The sequence below is a fragment of the Canis aureus genome, chromosome 3 (assembly GCF_053574225.1).
Source record: "Canis aureus isolate CA01 chromosome 3, VMU_Caureus_v.1.0, whole genome shotgun sequence".
Classification (NCBI taxonomy): domain Eukaryota; kingdom Metazoa; phylum Chordata; class Mammalia; order Carnivora; family Canidae; genus Canis; species Canis aureus.
In genome coordinates, this window is record NC_135613.1 from 75,502,427 (window position 1) to 75,525,101 (window position 22,675).

General features: G+C 48.7%; 1 protein-coding gene across 8 annotated transcripts in view; it reads left to right on the forward strand.

Moving 5' to 3' along the window:
* Positions 1 to 22,675, forward strand: part of POU2F3 (POU class 2 homeobox 3) — a 75,161-nt gene that overhangs the window by 33,190 nt on the left and 19,296 nt on the right. For 5 of the 8 annotated variants that reach the window (XM_077893882.1, XM_077893883.1, XM_077893887.1 and 2 more), the window contains one exon: positions 22,070 to 22,174. In XM_077893882.1, coding sequence (XP_077750008.1) covers positions 22,070 to 22,174 — 105 coding nt within the window. Of the gene's footprint in view, positions 1 to 5,018; positions 5,063 to 22,069; positions 22,221 to 22,675 lie in introns of all 8 variants that reach the window. The other 3 variants (XM_077893886.1, XM_077893885.1, XM_077893888.1) reach the window with 2 other exon arrangements.

Here is a 22,675-nt window from a genome sequence, read left to right on the forward strand (position 1 = left end):
AGCTCAGGAGAGGGATTATAGCAAAGAGGTCAAGTACTCAAACATTCAGATTGCCAGGCTGGAATCGTGGCTATGTGGCCTTGGGAAAATTCTTCACCTTCCATGTTCCTCAGTCTCCTCATCTGGAAAATGGGGAGAATAATGGTACCTACCTCATAAGGTTGTGGCAAAGGTCAAATGAGAGTGTGTGTGTCTGTTTTCGACAAGTGTCTAGAATGTATAAACTGTGTATTTGCTATTTTATGATGGTGACAGTATGCACAGAGAGAGTCAGATTCGAGAGAGAGCTCCGATAGCAGATCCAGAGCATTTTGGCAACAGGTTGGCCATGGATGGCAAAGGAACAGGAAGCGTCCTTCATGATTTCTAGCTTGGGATGCTAAGCAGGAGAGGGACTATAAGCAGAGCTCTATAGGCACCAACACATGGTGAGGAATGGGTTCTGGAGCCCGGGGGACAGATGAGGATGCATATCAGGGAGTCACCATTGAATTGTGTTAAGTGACATGGGAGGGAGGGAGGCCCCCTAGAGATGGTGTGCTGAATGGGATGGGGACCCTGGGAAGACCTGCAGAAGAATCATGTTCGGGGCAGGCTGAGGAGCAGGTGCCTATAGACGAGATGAAGAAGGAATGGTCAAAGGGATGGGGTGGGGGGCAAGGGGGGAGAACCACACCCACAAAGGAGAGCTTTTCATGACAGTGGGGGTAGCCATAGCATTAGGGCCTGCTCGGGTACCCTAGAGCCCAAAGCCTGAAAATGGGTTCTGGTTTGGCAGTGAGACGAGCAGTGATGTCCTCATCGTGGTGTCCGTGGTAAGAGCAGATGCCAGGTTGCTGCAGGAGGGGGGACAAGTCGAAATGAAAGCAAGGAGGGAGATGTGGTCACCAGGTGACAAAGGGGTGGGGTGTTAGCCTGAAATGGAGACAGTGTGAAGAGAAGGCTTTGGGGGATGAGGGAGATCTCGGTGGATGTGGGCTTCGGGAGGGATAGGAAATGCCATCAGCATAGGGAATAAAAAAAGGGGAACATGGACAGAGGGCAGACCCACTGGAAGGTGTAGCTAGGAGAGGAGGACATGTCCGAGAGGGTAGCGGGGCTGGGCGCCCCCTCCGTGAGTTCAGGAGCCCAGGGTCAGCTCTCTGCTTCCCTTCCCTGCTCTTTGGACCAACAGCAAGCTTCAGAAGGATGCTGGAAGGTAGGATTGGCTTCGGGGGTGCTTAGAGAGTCCACAGTGACAGGTGCACACCTGGGGAGCCTTAAGCTGTTCTGAATCGCTCGCTCCCCGGGCCACGAACTTCTGCCAGACGGATCAGAGCAATGTTGCCACGTATGTTGGTGAGTGCTATCTTGCCAGAAGATTCCAAAAGTTCTCTGAGGCCAGAAGGATATCGGCAGCAAGTTGGCAGGTGTCCTGGTCCCTAGGAGTTTTGCCATCAAAGCTGAGAATCAGTGATGTGGGGTTTTCTCTCAGCGCTAGGCTTGACAGCTTTCTCATCTCACCTGCACCAAGATCTGACTCTCCCAAGCCAGCTAGCCAAGAGCAGTTACCCCAGCGTGCCCTCATAGAGCGTTTAGCTTTAACTTGGATGGGATTTCCTTCGCTGGTTTCCTGAGCATGAACCGCCATGGTTCTCTTGGCTGCTCCCAATGTGTGTTGGTTTGTAGTGTTTAATTGGCTCACTGGGGCATCTTCTCTATAAATCAACCAAATTCAGCCTAAGGGAAGGTGTCTGAGGGTCCAGAATGATGGAGCACCTTCTCCAGGGAGGCCCGTGAAGGGAGCACAGGCCTGGCCAGACCAGGCTCTCGAGCTGGCAAGTGAGTGTCTGCAGGGATGGCGGAGTGAGCCCTCTCCCCGGGGCATGCAGGGGGCAGCCACAGGAGAGCCAGCATCAGAGCAGCTGAGAAGGCAAGAGCAGGAAATGATTGACCAAGTTCAACCATGTTGTACTGTAGACCTGTACTTGGCTGGGGAGTAAGGAGTCAGAGGGGACTAGAACATGGGCCCTGCCCACAGGAGCTCCCAGCCGGGGGGTGGGGGGGTGGGGGGAATGCAGTAGAGGAAAGGGAGGGTCCCCTGCATTGTAATATTAGTGCCAATTGGGGCTGGTTCCACGAGTCTCAGAAAGCCTGGCAGGCACGCATTGCCAGGCACAGCCAGGGAAGGGAAATGAGCCAGAGGGAGGCTCTGAGATCTCCCTATGAGATCCCCAGGGGTTGGGAGCTAAGGATGGCAAGACTGTCGGTCCCCTGAGATTTGTTTCCCTCTGTGGGCCACCCGGCTTCTGGTTCTACGCTTCCAAGTAGAGACAGGATTATGGGGGGTGGGCAGCCTAAGAGACAGAAGAAGATGAGGAGCTAGCAAACCACATTTTGCCCAACCTAAACTATTGATACAGAACGTCCCTCCTTTTGTCCCCTCTGAGGTGCCAAAGCAATTGAAAAGCAGATACCGGAGCCTCGCAGAACTGTGCTGGCGACAGGGCTTTGATGCGGGGCCACAGAGGGCTTCAGAATTAAATACAACCACCAGGCACAGGTGGACCTTAAAGTACCCTCCTAGCCAACAGGCAGGTCTGAAAAGAGGGACCAGAAGGGACCAACCCCCACACACCCACTTCCTTCTAAAACTGTGGTTCTCAGCCTTATCAGACCCAGTGTCCCTTGTAACAAGGATTCTGTAAAGCCCCTTTAATCTCCTAGAATGGAATTTGTAGAAAACATAAATAAACATCAACAGGATGCTCTGATTTGAATAAGAATGAAAAAAGGAATTTAAAATAAAATAATATCTATTTCAGCAAGCAAATCCTTGGGCTTCCTCCCCTGGAAGGTTAAAGGAGCCAGTAGGATGCTAATGCCCATGTGACACACACCAATACAGACTGATAATGGTATGTTCTCTTGGCAGCCCAAAAGCCATGCTTTTCTAAAACGTGAACTCTCCATAAAGGTCCAAAAAAATAAGAGAAAATCTTTCCTCAATTTACACAAAGAAGCATCCCTGGAAAAAAACCAGAGCCTGTTAAAAGTATGCAAAAGGGCACTTGGTGCTCGTATTAAGAAAAAAATGAATTGGCTTCTAGGCTCTCATGATTATAGGCAGGCTACCTACTGACACAAACATCTGGGGGTAGCTTTTGAAAGTTGTATAAAAGTTCTAGGTCAGGGAACCAAAACCAAAAACAAACAACAAAAAAAAAGAAGTTGTATGAAAGTTGCATGGGACATAATTACGGGCTTGTTTGGGAGACTTCTGCATTGCAGGGTGTCTAGAATGCCTGCCCTCTGCCCAGTAAATGCAAATCATGCCTCTCAATTAAGCAGAAAAACCACCCCACACAATTCGGAAAACAATTTCCAGGTTGGCCTTCATCGCCAGTGAGGACAGCTGGTCTAGACCCACCAGGCAGATAGGTCACTCCCACCAGGAGAGCAAGATTTACCCGGGGCCGTGGTCCTTCCACGTAGAAACACAAGGTAGTGGAAAAAACAGAGGCTCCCCGGCACTGGAAGGAGGCACCCCAGAAAGAGCACACGCAGCCTCTGCCCTCGGAGAACGTGCTTGCTATCCAATGAGGGAGGATGCCTACGTAGATGTGCAGCAGAATTAATTTCTCAGACAGGAGGGAACAGGTGAGATTGCATGACTCCTTTCTCCAGAGGGATTCCCTACTGCTGGCGGTGAAGATAATATAACAACAATCGTATTTACTGGACCCTGCCTGTGTGCAGGCACCGAGTGCAAAATGCAAAATTACGAGCTGCTATTATGATGCCGAGTAGTATCCGTTATTCCAGGCAATACTCTGGCAACCCTGCGAGGCACTTGGGACCCTTCCAGGTCTATGGATAAGGAAACCGAGGCACTGAGTGAGTAAAGAATCTTCCCACAATCACACCGCCATCCAGAGGCGAGTTGAAAGCCAGGCGCGCCAGACCCCACGGCCCTGCTGGTCTGGGAGCAGCAGGCAGCAGGGTAGAGCCGACTGTGCGGTGCCTCCTGTTCCTCATCGGAAGCGGAGAACAGGGAGAGTGTCTCCTTCCTGGGCATGGCGCAAGGGCTAATTACAGCTACGATACATAACTCAGAAGAGTCTGTGACATACGGTAATCGACCAATAAACATTAGCTCCTATTACTTTCTGATGAACGAGAACCCATAATTTTCCCGTCCTCTCCTCTCCCTGTGTGGCTGCCGAGCCGGGCTCGCACCAGTTTAGATGAGCTGCAGATGCTACTAGAATGGTAATCTGTTCTGAGCTCCCTGAGCTCCCAAGCTAAGCCCCCAGCCACCCCAGGCTTGGATGGGAAGCAGTTGACAAGTGTCTTTGCTTTCGAAGAGGTGGGAATTTATCTTCCTTTGCCAGCCAGGCTTGGCTCTTCGGCCCGAAGCTTGGATGTCAGCTGTTTTGTGTTTGTGGCCCTGGGCATCAGCCCCGGGGTTGGACGGACCCAGCTTGTTGAGAGCCGGGCAGTGGGGAGCGGTCGGGGGCGGGAGCCGCTGTGGGTGCTCAGGAGGCGTGGCCCTACTACACCCTGGTTTACCAGATTGCGCCGCCACCACCACCACAAAGCCCCTCTGGGGCACTGTCCCTAGCACTGCCCAAGTGCATGGAAGGACCTAGATGGGGCGTGGAGATGGACTCTTCCTCTGTGTGCCTGTGCGGGATGGAGAGCAGTGAGGACGCGACGCGAAGTGGCCGGCATCCAAACCCTCTTTCTGATTCTGCAGGGATACAGAGGTGGACCTTCCTCGGAGATTTCAGTGAGTTGCCTTTGGTGGACGCAGACTCCGGTGAAGGGCCAGCTCCTCCCCGCTCTCACGCAGGAGTCTTTTTGGAGCAGCCGTGTTGAAAGGGAAGCTGGATTTGGCCCCAGTCGCAGAAGGAGCTAGTACCATTCACTGAGCTCTCGGCTCAATGAGCACACTGCGCTGAGGCCTTCAGATCTAGTATCTCATCGCAACCTGGCAGCAATCCAGAGCAGTGGCTTTTGTGCTCTTCATTTTACAGATGGGGAAACTGAGTCTCAGAAAGGTCAAGGAGCTTGCTCGGAGGTAGGATTCAAGCCGAGGATGATGGAATGTGCCAGGCACTTTACGTAGAGTTATATCTCATTCACTATTACTTAATTCTTACAACAGCCTGGTGAGGTGAGCGTTATTATTCCCATTAGATAGCTAGGGAAACGATCACTCAGGTTAAGTAAGTTACCCGAGGTGGAGCTCAGATATACAATAGGCCTGTCTGCCTCTCCACCATACCAGGCTGCTGGAGAGAGAGAGAGAGAGAGAGAGAGAGAGAGATCCTGCAAGTGAGACGTGACCTCACGTTACCCAGAGCCCCTCATCTGACATCCGTACAGTACTTTTCCACATTTCCAGAGCCTTCTCACTCATACCGGCTGCTGCAGACCTCTCACAGCCACGGCTTGGCAGCTGGGGTGGCAGAGATAGCATCTGCAGGCTCAGGGAAGGTTGCCAGGTGAAGGGTGGGGTGAAGAAGGGTTCCCACCCAGAGGGTTCCCCTGGCCCCACGAGGAGCACCTCCCCGGGCCTGTGCGTGAGAAGGGTGCAGGGAGAGGAGTGTTCGCCTGTGTATAGGCCTGCAGGGCAGGGGGTGGGACCTGGCTTTCTCTCTGCCCCCCGGTCAGAGGGCTGTCAAGGCAGCTCTAGTAACCAGGAGATTACTTCTCCCAGACTTGCAGCTGCAGCTGAAAATACACTTTTTCCATCTCAAACTTCCTTCTCCTGGTCCAGCCCAAGAATGGCTTCAAAGGCCGCTCCCAGGGCTCGGGAGGCGTTCCTGTGTACCTGTTCAGTTCCCTAAAATGGTAAAGTGACTTGCAGTTCAGTGGTAGAGCCGGGCTGTATTCAGCTGACCTTTATTCTGTGTCTCCGTGCTGACGGGCACTCTGTTCAGTGCGGGTCTGCTGTCTCCAGATCCACCTTGTTCTGCAAATCGCAGCTGCCCCCCCACCTGCTCCCACAGCCCCCTGGACCTCTGCTGCTTGGCTTCACCTCACATGTCAAGACCACCCCCCCACCCATGTGGCCACTAAAATGCCCTTGGCTCGCAACCTCCAAGGCTCCTTGGTTCACATCCTGGTTTGCTTTTGTTTCTTGGCGGCTCCTCTCCTGCGCTGGCGTCCAGAATTCGTTGACATGGACTGCCGCAGGGTGTCCCTGGGCTGAGGCTTCCAGATGACTGTGTGCGGGTCAGAGGTCCAGCTCTGGCATCGCACAGACCTGCGTTCGAATTTTGGCTCTACCAACGGGCCGTGTGTCATCTGGTCACTTCACCCTCAGCCTCAGTTTGTGCCTCTATAAAATGGGGGGAGATAATAGCACGAACCTTATAGCATTGTTAGGAGGAGGATTCAATGAGATTTTGAATGTAAAGTATCTGGGCCACAGTAAACTGGATACACATCAGTTATTGGTGCTGTCGCCATCACATTGGTCTGGAGGCCCGGGTTCCAGGTGGCAGTTCTGTTCAGATTCCCACAACTGCTGACCTTCCTTCGAGGATTCTTACCTGAGCCCTGGTACCTGACTTAGCCCGTTATTAGAGTAATAATAAGAAAAAGATGCCAGAGTCGATGTGTGCCAGGTAAACACAGGCAGGTCTCACTATACCTAAGACAATGGTTCCCAAATGTACATAAGTCAAAGTTATGTAAACTATATTTTTCTGCACCAAGAGAGCCTATTTAAGGGGTGTTAGACTGAATTTTCTTTTAACTTAAAGGTTGTATTTATTTGAATGGGGGAAGGGCAGAGGGAGAGAGAGAAAAAAGCAGCCTCCCTGCTGAGATGGGAGCCCCACCTGGGGCTCAATCCCAGGACCCAGAGATCATGACCTGAGCCAAAGTCAGATGTTTAACCGACGCCCCTAGACTGCATCTTTTCAAATAATGAAAAACACCCTTCTACAGCCAGTTGGAACCAAACATCATCTATAGTATTTGCTTAAAGTGTCTTATATGTTAATCTTGCTTTTCCCCCCTCATGACGTCTCTCATAGAAAGTGTGTGATCCTAACAAGACAAACTTTTTAAATTTTACCCCATCTCTGTGTCTGGGCTCCTCTGAGGACTCAGAAGTAGGTTTCGTAGACTCCTTGTGTAGCTGGTAAATGAGGCCTGGAAACATTGGGAGACCTGGTCCCTGGGGGTAAACGTCAATTTCTGCAGGGGGCAGTGGTGGGGTGCTTCTGTGCCCCTGGTTCTGGGCTGGGACCCTCAAAGAGAAGAGTGATCAAGTTGCCAGGGCAAGAGCCACCAGGCCAGAACCACTCTGTCTGGAAGGGGAAGCAATGCAGCTGCAAAAGGGCAAGGAGTTCCTCTCTGACATGAACCAGAACAACTTCCTCTCTGAGGACTTGGTACTCCCCCTTACACTCAGCCTGGCAGCACAGAGGGCAGCTTCCTGGCGAGCAGGATACTTCCCAGAGCTTGCTTGGCCTTGCCCAAGGGGCCTGAGAGGGACAGACACTTTTCTGGCATAAGGCAAAGTGAGAACAACAGGACCTGGGGTTTGGACTTTGCTCACGACGTGTCAGCTCTGCAAGGGCCCAGTGTCCTCAGGGAATGTTCAGGCAGGCCTCAGAGGGAACAGGATCTGGAGGGTCCAACCTCACAAGAGGCTGTCAGGTTCCCTCATTCCCAGATCCCAAGGGCTTCTAAGTACTGCCAGGGTGCTCATAAGAATCCAGGAGAATCCTCTTTGAGATGATGGAGGGGTCTTGAAGGTAGGGAGACACAGGACTGTGCAGGCATCTCAGCTCTGTTTTGAGTGACCCTTGGCACTGGCTTTCACCCCCCCCACCCCCCCCCCCACCCCGGCAGCCTCTCATTCATCTTTCTAGACTCAGCTCAAATGTCTCCTTCTCCAGGCCGCCCCCCGCCCCCTGGGACCCTCCCCTCCACCTTCTGTATCTTGACAAGCTTTTACTATGCGTGGATCTGCCTTCCAGACCAGACTGTGAGCAATTTGAGGGAAGGGACCGTATTTTACTTATTACAGTAGAGCAGTGCCTGGCACAGAGTGGACATTCAGCAAGCATTTCCTATTAAATGGATGGAGGGATAGTTGGCATGAACCTGTCTGCCGACTATCCACACATCCCTCTTTCCCGGGTGCCATGAACCCCTATGTCTCTCTGCTTTTCAGGGCCTTCTGTTCTTCGTGATGCTCTGCTCCCTGTCCTTTTTTTCTCAGCAAGTGATCCACAAAAACTCACCCCTTTCCCCAGGGAGGTGAGCTTGTTGGGTTTATGCAAATAGAGTATGTCATGGGCTCCATCCAGTCCAGTCGAGTAAATATTTCCTAACTCCTCCACTTGCTGGCTGGGCCCCAGGAGCCGTTGGCTGAGGTTCAGTGGTTGTTGGGTGCTAGGGCCTCCCGTCTAGGGAGGGTCTGCATAGAGGACTCTGACCAACCCAGTGTGTTTTTATTATTTATTTATTTATTTATAGATTTTATTTATTTATTCATGAGAGACACAGAGAGGCAGAGATGTAGGCAGAGGGAGAAGCAGGCTCCATGTGGGGACCCCGATGTGGGATTCGATCCCGGCACTCTGGGATCACTCCCTGAGTCAAAGGCAGATGCTCAACTGCTGAACCACCCAGGCCAACCCAGTGTTTAAAAGGCTTTGAGATTGGGCCTCCGCGCCAAGCCATGTAGCCTAAGCCAGATCAGGGCCCCTTAACAAACACCCCTGGGGGGGTCATGTGGCTCTCCTGGGACTGCCCTCTCCTGGCCAGTTCATGGAAACAGTGGGGGCAGAGATATCCAATGACACCTGATATTACTGTGACTATTTTTCATCAGCAAATTTGGATTAAATCTCTAACTCTAGAGTCAAAGACTCACAGATCCTCAGGGCCGAAGGATCCCTTAGATCAAAGGTCCCCTGTTCCCAGAAGGGCTCCGCAGACCTCTGCTGTCTGCACAAAGGCTTTCCCCCCCTCCCTTCTACCCTGTATGTCAATACACTCATTCATAACATAACATCTTACAACTAAGCTTTCACTGTCTGCAGTGACATTTCAAAAGAAGAAAACAGAACAAATTTTTATATAATTTTATTCAATTTTTTCCATTTGAGATTTTGCTTCTTTCTTTGGTGTTAAAACATCAATCGTATGTAATGAAATGATCTCACACCCCAGTCAGATGGCCCTTGTTCCCATGTGTCTGCCAAAAGTCACCCAGGGATTTTGGCCTCAAGACCCAAAATACAGCCTCCTCTAGGGTTGAGCAAATGCCATTGTTAGGCCATTTTTTTTTCTTGTTAGACCCCAATCAACTCCCCATTGTCACCATCTCTGGAGTTGTCACTCTGCTTGCCTCATTTCCAGGACCTGAGTCCTTCCCCTTCACCTGACAGCCGCTCAAGAGTTAAGAAGAACTGTCACCCTGAAATCTTCCCCTTTACATGTAGACATCCAGGTTTCCCCAAATGATTCCACACATCAGGTTTCCGACTGCTTTACTTAAAGCAATTACATAATACATGAATATCTTCTGGAAGACTTTTGATCCCTGCCCCATCTCAGCCCTCTTCCCAGAAGTAACTCCTATTTACTGGTGTGTGGATATATATCTAGATAAATTTTCTCTCTGCACTTGTATGGACATGGGTTCAAATGGACATGTATAAATATTTGTGGGTTTTTAAAGATGCATATATACGTATATACATTTTCATAAATTATACTGTGCGTATTCTTCTGCCACTTTCTTTTTAAACTTAAAAATAGGATTTTTAGGCTCACCTGAGTGGCTCAGTGGTTGAGCATCTGCCTTCAGCTCAGGGCATGATCCTGGGTCTGGGGATCGAGCCCCCCACAGGGCTCCCTGCGAGGAGCTGGCTTCTCCCTCTGCCTGTGTCTCTGCCTTTCTCTCTCTGTGTCTCTCATGAATAAATAAACAAAATCTTTATAAAAATAGGATTTATAGATTGCTTCATGGCAATATATTTGGTTATATGATTTTTTTAATGACCACGTAACATTCTATGGTTCCACTGTAATTTTACTTTTTTATTATCCTTCTGATGGACATTAGATCATTTCAAGTTTTTTTTGTTTTTGCCTTTTTTTTTTTTTATGGTGCTCCGATGACCTCTTTGAACTCCTATGTGCCTTGATGCCTTTATATGCATATATTTTGGTCTACCAATCACCCTCTTTAAGTGTAATCTCCATAGGTGTGCAACGTTTAATTGTCAGATGACATCTGGTTAGGCCAGAGCACAGTGGGATCTCTTGTTCATTTGCTCATCCATTTACTCATTCAACGAATTTTTATTAAGCATGTGCTATATCTGTGTAATGCCCTGATTATAGTCGATCCAAGCCCAGATAAGGCTGTAGTAGGCCTATCTTCATGGAACTTACAGGATCAAACAGGGGAACCTCCCTAGATGTTCTACTTCCGTTAGTACAACCTAGCCTACAGATTGTTTTAAAAGATAATTATATCACACAGTCAACTTACATGCTCCTAAAAGTTATTAATGTCTCTCAAGTATTTTAAAATATTAACTGTTGCCTCAACTTGTAGAGTTAATTTTCATATTCTAAGTCAAGGATTTTTACATTTGCATTTTTATCTTACTACTTTCTTCCTATCTTTCCATATTTTTAAGCTTTTTAAAAAAATCTTGCTATCTTTGGGCATAGTACTAGGTAGACCTATTCCTCATACAGAAATTTATGAAGTATGCATGCTACACCTTCATGCAATTTACTGATAACATTCTTAGCAAGACTGGACCGTGTGCAGAGTCCTATGGCATGCCATCAGAGATGTCCCTCCTAGATGACAGTGGCTTGTGAATTAACCCTATCTCAACCATATGACCCCATCTTGACCTCCAGGGATAATATATATACACATGTATCAAGCATACATACAATACATGTATACATGCAATAATTACAGCATTCACCTGATCATCTTTTTTTTTTTAAGATTTTATTTATTTATTCATGAGAGACACAGAGAGAGAGGCAGAGACATAGGTAGAGGGAAAAGCAGGCCCCCTGCAAGGGGCCTGATGTGGGACTCGGTCCTGGACCTCAGGATCACACCCTGAGCAGAAGGCAGGTGCTCAACCACTGAGCCACCCAGGCATCCCCTGATCCTCATTTCAAGGAACCCTATAAGAAAGGGAAATCAGCCTAGACTAGCATGGCTTTTTGAGTCAGTGTGATAGAGTAGAAAGGGTTGATTCTGGATCCAGACCTAGGTTCACATTCTTTCCCTGCCTCTTCCTGGCTGTATGACCTTCGGGAAATATTTGACTTCTCTGAGACCCAGTCTCCTGTATTCTAGGATTGTCGGAAGCATTTGTGCATTAATCCCCTGTGGATCTAATAAGCACTTACTAAGTAGCAGGCAGCATGCTCTGCTGGGCAGGCCGTAGCAAGTAAGATAGATCTCCCAGGTATCATAATCTTCATGTTGTTTGATGACAGAAGCAAGGAAAACCTTCCCTGGGATATAATTTACAGACATTTAGCCTGAGTCCTTGAGACCCAGGTAAGAATCAGAGATTATCTCCCTTTTCTAGGTAGGAAAATAGATAGATGGTTGGAGAATCCCTTGACTCAAAGTCACTCAACTTTTTCATAAGAAGTTCAGTAAGTGCTCCCCAGCCTTAGAAAATTTAGCATGCACTGTCAATTGTGGGAGTTTGGCCAACCTTTGCCCCTGGAACCCTAACCCAGGCTAATAAGGGTAACAGCATAGATAGGTACTCCATACAAATTGAACCAGAGGGTGAGCCCGATGTGAAAGAGAGCTGCATGGAGCTACAGTAGTGCCTCACTTATCCAGAGAGCCTGAAGCCCAAGAATAAGAAGGAAGTAAAATCTCAGAGCCTTCAACTTTTATTTTAGAAACAGTTGTAATGAGCTTAATGATCTGGTTTTTCCAGCCCTTAGCAAATGAAAGCTGCAAATTTGAGCTGAAATAGGGGCTGCTAGAAGCAAGCATACCAACAGTAGCAGATAAAAATCTGGTGTGAGAAAGGAGTTTAAAAACCAGAACTGCAAAAAAGAAAAAAAAAAAGTAAAAGAAAAAAAAAGCAATTGGGGGCCATTTAGTGCTCTGGCCAACAGAGGCCAAACACTTTGTACCCCCGAGGGCATGATTGCTTTTAAAAGGAGTTTACAATTATGACTTGAGTCATTCACTAAATTATCTTTCAGGTACTCTTCAAGGGAAAGTAGAGATATATATAATACCTTTAGCAAGGTCCCTATTCAAAATGAAACCAATCAATATCTACCCCAAACTGAAATAAAAGTCTTTGGAGCTGTAAGGGATAGATTTTGAGAATGAAAATTTGCCAATGTGGGAGGGAGAGAAATCCTAGGGATTTGAAAGATGTGTTAGATTTTAAATCAGAGGACTTGAGTTCAGATCCTAGTTCTCCTACTAGCCAGCCATGTACTGGGATAAATCTCTTCTCTTTCGTGAATTTTGTTTTCCTCAACCGTAGAATGGGAGTAACATCTCCTGCCTTTAAAATCTCGTGGGAATATGCTGAAAATCAATCAAAATTATATGTTTGAAAGTGCTTTGTATGCTGTAGGACATCACGGAAAGGTCTAAGGGAGATCTATAGGCCACATCCCAGGGGTTGCCTCCTGGTAGACGGTGACTCAAGATGCAAGAAGACAAGGAGATGAGTTTTTACTTATTGCTGAACACACACATACACCCAGGAACATCCACATCTGTATGTGTGCTCATTGACATCATGTGCCCTGAAACTACTCAAGAGTTTCCTCTCCCCAGGCAAAAAAAGAAACTCTACAACTAACTTTAACACCTCATAAACCAAAAAGTTCTATATGGATACATGACATTTTGAGTGCTTACTATTTTTTTTTAAGATTTTATTTATTTCATGAGAGATACACAGAAAGAGGCAGAGACATAGGCAGAGGGAGAAGCAGGCTCCCTGCAGGGAGCCTGTTGCAGGACTTGATCCCAGGACCCTGGGATCATGACCTGAGCCAAAGGCAGACGCTCAGCCTCTGAGCCCCCCAGGCATCCCGAGTGCTTACTATTTTTATTCATCATTTTTTTCTCATTTAAAATTAATAATTAGCTTTAAAAAAAAAATCAAACTTGAAGGAACTGGGTGACCTCGAAAGGGCACATCTTCTGGAACTCTAAAGGCCCTCCACTCCATCATCCAGCATTTGGGTTGTCCGTGGTCTTTGAGATTGTTGTCTGGGTTGGTTCATTCAGCCCTGAAGCCTCAACAGGGAATTCCTGAAATGAACAGCCCTTTGTTACAAAGGATAAGGCTTCAGGGCCAGAAATATCTGTTTTGTCCCCAGATCTGTCCGTTCTGCCTCCTGGGCTCTGTTCTTAACATTTTGGCCATAGGCGCTTCCTCACCAGTTCTTCCTTGGGCTGCTACGCTCAACACCCTTTTCACCAGTTGCCCTGCTTGCACTGTATCCTCTTCCAACCCCTATTCCACACCGCTGTTGGCATAACAGAGCTCGTGGCCTCAACTCTTGTTACACTTCACCCCCAGAGTCCAGTCTGAACTCCTGCAAAGCACGCAGGGTGGCCAGGGGCCCTCTCCCCACCCCACACAGCAGCAGCAGCTGAACCACTTGTTGCTCCCTCCCTCTGCAACTTCCGACAAGCTCTTTCCACTCCCTGGCATGCCCTTCCTCGCCTTCTCCCGGTGAGCCCCCTTCTTCGCCATTCAGGGCTGCTCAGAAGGGCTTTTTTCTGTGAAGCCTTCCTTACTGCATTCCACCTTCCCTAGCTATGCCCTGCCCTGCCACGGTGAGGGGTGAGCGACAACCCTTCCATGCCACCACTGTGTACCCTTCTGATTGCCGCAGGCCTCGCATGGCAGCTGGTTCCTTCTTGTGAGCTGTCTCCTAATGCACCTGGGAGGCCTTTATTCATCTTCGTGCTTCTAGTTTCCCTGGGTATACAGCGGGTGCATACTAAATGCTTGTTGCACTAAACTGACCTAGGAAGGGGACCTTTATGGGGGCAGAAAGCCTGTGTTTCTAGCATGCCACATAGAAGGCCAGCTTAGCCCACTGTTATTAGAGCAGATCCAGCATCAGAGGGCCACAAGGGGTGCCTCACTTTATTTGGGGTCCTGCAGGAGTACAAGAGACAAGGACCTCAGCCTTACTAGAAGACTGTTCTCAAAGATGAAAATTACTAGGGAAAACCATTTCCTTTCATTGATAACCGATGCTCCGACTTTCAGGGCCAGGCTTCCAGGTCGCAGACAGTAATCCAGGAGAGGCCGAGGACAATCCCACTTAGATTTGTGGTAGACTTTACTTTCAATAACTATGGGGGCCCCACGTACATGTAAAAATCCCAGGCTCCCCTGGTGGAAATGTTTACACCAACCATGCACCACATGTGAAAACAGCAGGACGCACAGAGGAGGCAGGGCTCCACAGGCACATTTCTGGGGGGCGGGGAGCCAATGGGGTTGCCTCATAGAGTGGTGTAGACAGAAGGGGCAGGGGTCTGGAAGCAAAAGACCCAAGTAGAAAGTTAGGCTCTGCTCCTCCTAGCTGTGTGGCAGTGGGCACGCTACATAAATTCTCCTAATTGTTTCTACATCTGTAAAAACATCTGATAAGATTATTTCCCTCCTTAACTTATCATGAAGAATGAATGATGATACATTCAAAAGTGCTTTTTCGTCTCTAAAGTGCTAAAAAATAGATTATGTGTTCTCTCTCTGGAGCTGAAGCTCTTGGAACTAATGGGTGGAGTGATTCGCAACTACAAGCTGGTGCGTTGTGTACACCCGTGTGCATGAGCATGCATGCGTGCGTGGGTGTGTGCATGCATGTGCACGTGTGTGTGTCCAGGACAAGCAGGACATCTGCCCTTCCTTTTGTTACTTTCCTTTGGAACCCATAGTAAAATACACACTGGGGTGGGGATTTCATGGTATGGGCTGAACCTTCTCTTTCCAGTCTTCATTTATCTTTCTCGTACTGAGGGAGGGAAACAGCAAATATCAAACCCCTAGAGTGAATTCCTACACATCCAGGAAATACAGAATGCTGGTTCCCGAGCCAAGTATGTTATGTTATCGTATCTGGTAGATGTGTGCTTTATCTGGACATAAACCTTACCCGGTGCAGTAATCGAGAACTTTGAATGGGGCCTTTCTTTTGATAAGAAAACAGTGGGATTAAGGCTACTGCTGAGTTGGGGCACCTGGGTGACTCAGTGGTTGAGCGTCTGCCTTCGGCTCAGGGCGTGATCCCGGGGTCCTGGGATCAAGTCCCACACTGGGCTCCCTGCATGGAGCCTGCTTCTCCCTCTGCCTGTGTCTCTGCCTCTCTCTCTGTGTGTGTCTCTCATGAATAAATAAATAAAATCTTAAAAAAAAAACTCACTGCTGAGTTATGACAGGAGACAGGGTATGCTCAACCTCTGAGTCACCCAGACGTCCCTCTTTTTTCTTTTTAAGAAAGCATCCCCTGCTCTGGGAAGAACAGCAAAGTCCGTCCATGATAGGCAGCCCAGGTGTATGCCCAAGAACCCAGGGTGATGGCAAACTGCTTTCACTCACTGACGCTTCCCAAGAATAGCCACTGGGCTCAGGAACCGTTCTCTGGGGTTGACTTAGAGACCATGTTCAGCATTTCTTCCCCCACTGCACCTCCTACTTCCTGCAGCTTCACTTATTTGGGGGCAGAACAGCTCTCTGGGCAAATCAACAGTTCCGTGGGCCTCCTCCCTGGAGAGTAGTAGCTCTGGGCTCTTCTCCACCAGGTGGGCTACGGGAGAGCCAGAAGGGTCTGATTCAATGGGATCGGGGTGACAAAAGAGCACTTCCGTCAACCCAAGGGAAGGGAGCAGCAGGAAGGGAGCTTCGCAGGCATCTCGGGAGGGCTCTGAAGGAATGCAGTGTAAAGCTGCTCGAGTCCACCAAGAAATATTTGTGAGAATGCGTCCTCAGCGAGGGCACGGCCCCTTCCCAGAGTTATTAAATTTGAATGCATGGACTTATGTGCCAGAGGGAGAAGAAAACTTTTATGGGTTTAAAATGATGGGGTTTTTCACACATGTGTCAGCACTAGCAATGCTATGTCTTAAGAACTGAAGCCAAAGCATTAAATAACACGACTGATAAGCCTGTTGCATTTCCAGAGTAGGTGCAAGCCAGAAAAACAGGGATGCCTCTTTGAAAAGTTTCTTTCCAGGAGGAGGCAACTCCAAGTGGCCCCGGCTTCCTAGGAAGTACTGGTTTATTCAAGGACTCCCCACCCCCACCCCAGCTCTTCTCTTCCTTTTCTAGAATTTTGGATGGGTTCAGGAAGAAGATCCCAGTGTCCATATGCAAAGGTGCATCTAGGCGGGTCTGACATAAGTGGGACTAGAGACCAGGGAATGGGTGAGGCCCTCTCCCCAGGTACTTCCCAGAGGCATCCTAAGGGGGCGGGAGCCTTGGACTCACAGGGAACAAGCAAGAACCGCAGAAAGAGGAGAGTCTCCCAGGTGAAAACGCAGCCAACATCTCCTGGGGGACTTTCAGCCTGGCTCATTGAGATGAGTTACCTGCCTGTCCCATTCCACCGCTTGAAATATATTTTTAGGATATTTTCATGAGCAACGTGTTCGCTGCCAACCCTTTATAGATCGGTTACAAAACAGAAACTCTTCCTTACTGCTCAGGAGAAGTGTAGAAGGGGGGGGGGGGGAGAAAAAAAAATCTTGCCTGTAATTGAAGGCAGGTTGGGAGATGTTCACGCTTTGAAATTCTCCTTCTTGTGAAATGTTTATGAAACACTTTCCACAAACGAGTTATGCAACCAGGACAACAGCTTTGATCGTTTTCATCGCCAGTGATCTGTTCATTAGTGTTGGGCTATTTCCCCCAAAGAGAGCCATGTGAAAATGTCATGGGAGGGGCTAAGGATGAGCACCCCAGCACCCCCCATGCCCCATCACGTGACCCCAAAACAGTTGGTTCATAAGGAGGTCCACGGGTAAGGCCTGGCCAGAACACCACCTTCTCCACCACCCATGGTCCCTGCTGTCTCCTACCCCCTGGGAAGTTTATAGTGCTGTTTGTAAAAAGAGCACCAGGAGAAAGTTGGAGGATCATTCCCTTAAGGGACCTTTGCCAGTGTCTTGTTATGTAACTTTATACCCATCTCTGGAGCTCTCTGGGCCTCTGAGAGATGGGAAGGTAAATCCGCATCCCCACGCCCCCCAGCTGGGAGGCGAAGCCAAGTAGGACTGTGTGAAGGCTCCCGGCTCCTCAGAGGGGGCTCTCTCCTTTCAGAATGAAGCTACTGCTTTTCTCAAGCAGGTGATGTCAGGGAGTTCATTGGGATTAGAAAACATAATCACCCATGATGACTTTTTACCTCCCTGGTCACTGCCCAAGACTCAGGGTAATACCTGTACATAGCGCAGTGGGTGGAGAAAATCCTGAACTAACAAACCTTGTCTGCTACAAGGACAGGATGGTCAATGGCTGCGACAGAGCAGAGCCCTCTGCGGTGGCCCATGTCCCCAGGGATTAGTCCACCCCAGCAGGGCCTGGAGAGAGATTCCATTTGCGTGACAAGAACCACCCCAAAGGGACCCTGCAGACAGTCCTCACCATTCCAGGCAGGCTGTGGGTTTGGTTGGGTTTTCACGAGTACGGGGGAAATTGGATTTTCACCCAATTTGCCTCGGGTTCTCACATTAGAAGTCAATGGGATTCCAACAGAAGCCTCTCTATCTCACCTTCCAGATCCACAGCCAACACCCAGTTGCCTGGAAAGGCTCCAATCTTTTCCATTCGACAGCACTGAAAGGGATTGCTTTTTTTTTTTTTTTTTTTTGATTTGGGAAGGACTTTGTTTCTTGATTTCGTAGTTTCTTAGCCCATGGACTCAGAGAATCGTTGGAGTGTGTGGGGAGGCTGGATGTGCTTCCCTCCCTTCAACTCTCTCGCAGAGATCCCCACCACCCCCATTCCCAAGCAAAGCAGAAGTTTTAGAACTTGTCCCCGAAAAAGAAATCTCCTTTCGTGTCTCTTAATTTGCTTTGTGGTGGACTCTCTTCTTTGGGGGTTACTGCCAGCAGCCCCTATCCAAAGGCTAATGAAGTAGGAAAAATGAAAGAGGAAAATGTTGGTGAAGCAAAAATCAGGAGGATGACACAGGGGGCGATGGTGGTGGTGGTGGTGGGGGCAGGTAGGGGATTGTCAGAATGCCCCAGATGAACACCCAAAGGGATTTTCTGCTATCACATCATATTTAGAACTGGGAGGCCAGCAGTGCCCCTAAAAGAGTTTGGAGGGCAATTGATCCAGGAAACAGATGAAAGGGTGCGTTTTCTTTTATGATGGCGCTCGCTTCTGAAATTAAGTGTTGCAGGAAGACCTGGCACTGATTCTAACAGATAGCACCCAGGTTGGAGGCAAAGCACATGTTTTCAAGCTCTGTCATAGCTGCACCTTCTTATCTCCATTGCGCATAATGAGTCTATAAAGGAGCCCTGCCACTTGCCTCTGAGCTGGAGCCGCGCCAGGCCGCCTGCGGTGGTTCTAGGAGCCTGGCTTTGGCTTCCCTGTTCTCCCTCTGTCCCCCTTCTTCCATCCTGCCTCACCTAGTCCCCCCACTGGAGTGAGGGATGCGCTGGGGCGGGAGGGGGGCCTAGGAGGGAGATGTGGGGAGGGGAGGCTGGCCCCAAAAGGCTTTGCTTAAGTCAAATCTCCTAGAGCAAACCTTAAGGGTGGTGGTGGTGGTGGTGGTGGTGGTGGTGGTTTTAAATAAGTAGTCTTATCATCTATTCCTAGCTTTTTTAAACCTGCTAACAAATGTTTCCCCGGAATCTAGGATGTGAAAACTCTAATTTCTAGGGGAAGAACTAGGACACCAGAGCTTCTTAGACGGAGATGCCAAGCGTGGGTGGGAAGAGCTGAGGGGCACTCCGGGGGGTAGGGATGGGGCTGTCTTGGAAATCACTCCTGGGTGGCCATGCCTTGAGAGTTTTCAGAAAGTCTCAACTCTCTGCCCCCACGATGCGACTTCCTTGTCTCTCTCCCTTCCTCCTCTCTGCCTCCAAGGCTCCAGAATAAGTCTCTTTAGGTGGGAGAGGAAAGGAATGATTTGTGAAGGCTGTCCCTGAAAGAAGCACCCTCTTGACCAATTTTGGTGCAACCACAGCTTGTTGGTGCTGTTTAGGTCCGCTTTACCTCAGAACGTCATGTCAACGTGGACTAGACAAGTGTGCCAAATGCACTAGGGAACTGGAACTTATCATTCCATTTTTGGACCGGAAGAAGGAAAAAGCGTATAGAATCATAACAGATGGAGAAATCAAGTCTCCTACAGGCGAAATGATTGCTGGAGGTTATGTAGTAAATTAGACTTGGGGCTAGGACTTAGAAGCAGGGTCTAGCTCCCTGTTCAAAGTTTTCCTGACTGTACCTCCCTTGAAGATTGCAGAGAGATGGGTTCTCTCTATGCCTTTTATTCAATTAAGTCACCTTAATTCCCACTATGTGCAAGGCACCACATTTAGGACATTCGCTCTTTTCTTGGTCTCTGACGTCACTCACTCGGATCTTCCTAGCTCTCCAGCCAAAGGGAAATCTTTCTTTAGTGATCCGAAGACCACTTCTCTGCAGCAATGAAGTGTAAATGCAGCTGTCCATCTGAATTTTTAACTTGGGGTCAACTAAGGCAGAAGCGATTCTAGGATGTCAGTGACATTCCCAGTGTAGACCAAGAAAATGGTTTGAGCAGGACATCCATGGTCAAGAATTTCCATCAAAAGGGTCCCCCCCCCCCCAAAAAAAAAAGGGTCTCCCCAGTGTCTTTTTAAAGGTGTGGTCTAGGGGCAGCCCAGGTGGCTCTGTGGTTTAGCACCACCTTCAGTCCAGGGCATGATCCTGGAGACCTGGGATCGAGTCCCACATCAGGCTCCCTGCGTGGAGCCTGCTTCTCCCTCTGCCTGTGCCTCTGCCTCTCTCTCTGTGTCTCTCATGAATAAATAAATAAAAATCTTTTAAAAAATAAAGGTGTGGTCTAGATCCTATGCTCTTTTAAAAAATATTTTATTTATTTATTTATTTATTTATTTATTTATTTATTTATTTATTTATTTTTATTTGAGACAAAAAGAGAGCAAGAGAGAGAGCAGGAGCTGAGAGGCAAAGGGAGAGAGAGAAGCAGGGAGCCCAATGTGGGGCTGGATCCCAGGACCCTGGGATCATGACCTGAGCTGGAGGCAGATGCTTAACCAACTGAGCCACCAAGGCACCCCTAGATCCTATGTTCTTTGTCATATTCTATGAATTCAAAGTCATTGGACTCCCCCCTCCCCACCGACTTCCCAAAGAAAAGCTGCCAGAGGGTAGTTAGTTGTTCTCTAGGTGGGAGGAAGGGTGGGCACAAATAGTGCTTCCCGCCCTGCCCTTGGACACCTGGGAAACCCACAGGTGGGTGGTTGGTGCTGTCATCCAAAGGTGGTGGAGAGAGGCTAGAAGGATTTAGAAGCCATCACAGGCCCCTCGGGCTGCAACTGCAGTAGTGACTATGAGGGAGACATGTCCCCACCTGTAGGGAGACAGGCAAACACTGTCACCAAAGCCACTGGGCAAAGAGGGCTGGCTGCAGAGGTAATCCACATGCAGGAGATGGATAATTGTGGAAAACGAGGAGGAGATGGAGGGGAAGCTGGCTCCCAGACTTTGGGATTCTCTGGACCAGGAAAATAAAAATAAAAAGCAGAGCATGGAGAAGATTGATAAAGGGCTGCCAATACGTTGTTTTGTTTTGTTTCACTTTACGAGGTGGGGAGTTTTTACTTATTTTTAAAGATGTGTTAATTTGAGAGAGAGGAGTATAAGCAGGGGAAGGAGCAGAGGGAGGGGGAGAGAAAGAATCTCAAGCAGTTTCTGCACTGAATTTAGAGCCCAGCAGGGGGCTTGATCCCACTACCCATGAGATCCTGACCTGACCCAAACCAAGAGTCAGACCCTCAACTGACTGAGGCAGCCAAGCAGGCTGCGAGGTGAGCAGTTCTTAAAATACTATTTAGAGGATGCCTGGCTGGCTCAGTCAGAGAAGCATGTAACTCTTGACCTCCAGGTTGTGAGTTTGAGCCCCATATTTGGGTGCAGAGATTACTAAAATAATAATAATAATAATAATGATAATAATAATAATAAACAATATAAACCAATAAACAAAAATAAAATAAAATACTTTTTAGGATCAGCATCATTTCGCAAAAGAAATCCTAAATCTCTCCCAAGAAAAAAAGAACATCATCTCAGAATTTGAAAGAAATGTAAAGTCATTACAATAAACTTATTTTTTTCTCATTTTATTGAGAAAAAGGGTGAGCTATAGTCTACCAACACAGCCTGCAGAATGGTATTAGAGGATGATCCATTCTCAGTAAATTCCTCCTACTTATAGATTGTTATTCCTTTTTTTTTTTTTAAGGATTTTATTTATTTATTTACTTACTTATTCATGAGAGACACAGAGAGAGAGAGAGAGGCAGAGACACAGGCAGAGGGAGAAGCAGGCTCCATGCCCGGAGCCCGACGCGGGATTCGATCCCGGGTCTCCAGGATCGCGCCCTGGGCTGAAGGCGGCACTAAACCACTGAGCCACCCGGGCTGCCCACCTTTTTTTTTTTTTTTTTTTTTAAAGATTTTATTTATTTATTCATGAGAGACACAGAGAGAGAGAGAGAGAGAGAGAGGCAGAGACATAGGCAGAGGGAAAAACAGGCTGATGTGGGACTCGATCCCAGGACCCTGAGCCAAAGGTGAGCCAACCACTGAGCCACCCAGGCACCCCCAGATTCTTACTCCTGAGCACAACTCACCTCTCTTACCTGCTGCCCCGGGCTGAATGGCACAGGCAGGCTGGAGGCCCCGTAGGCACCGAACTAGCCCTTTACTCTCTGGCCTAGTCCCTCATCCACCTTGACCGTCTCTAAGTCTCCACATCTGCCTGCCTGGGGAGCCCAGACCTTATGTTGTCCTCCTACCTCCTCTTACAGATTAAAACTGAGGACCTCAGCGACTCCCTGCAGCAGAGCCTCTCGCATCGGCCATGCCACCTGAGTCAAGGACCTGCCATGATGCCTGGAAACCAAATGTCTGGGGTAAATGCCAGCCCATGCCATGGAGCCCGGTAGTCCCAGCGGGCCAGTGAGTTTAATTCAAGCCTTCTGCAAAATGCTTGACCTCTAGACCTGGCTCTCAGGGAATCCAGATAAGTCTGAACACCCCCCCCCCCTTTGCCCCCTGCAGGGAATGTGACAAAGGGATGAAGGCCTGGGGTGGAGATTACAGAAGAACCTCATGAAAGGGAAGCTGGGCTCCCTCTATCTCTCTGGGACAAAGGGAGCCAATCTTGCCAAAACAATGGACCTAGCAGCTACGGGGCTGGTGTCTGCCCGCCATCTCTCCATCTCGGGGGAGCCCTGTGATGACAGCCACTGCTACAGATATAGAGCATTTCTGTTTCCAGTGAGCCCACTCTCCTCCCTCAAGCTTTTGCATCAAAGCCAAACTAGAACAGAGTGTGTTGGGGGAAGAAAGAGGCACCCTGAAACAGTAACGACAAATGTCTGAGAGGGCGGTTGTCCATGTGGCGAGCCTTT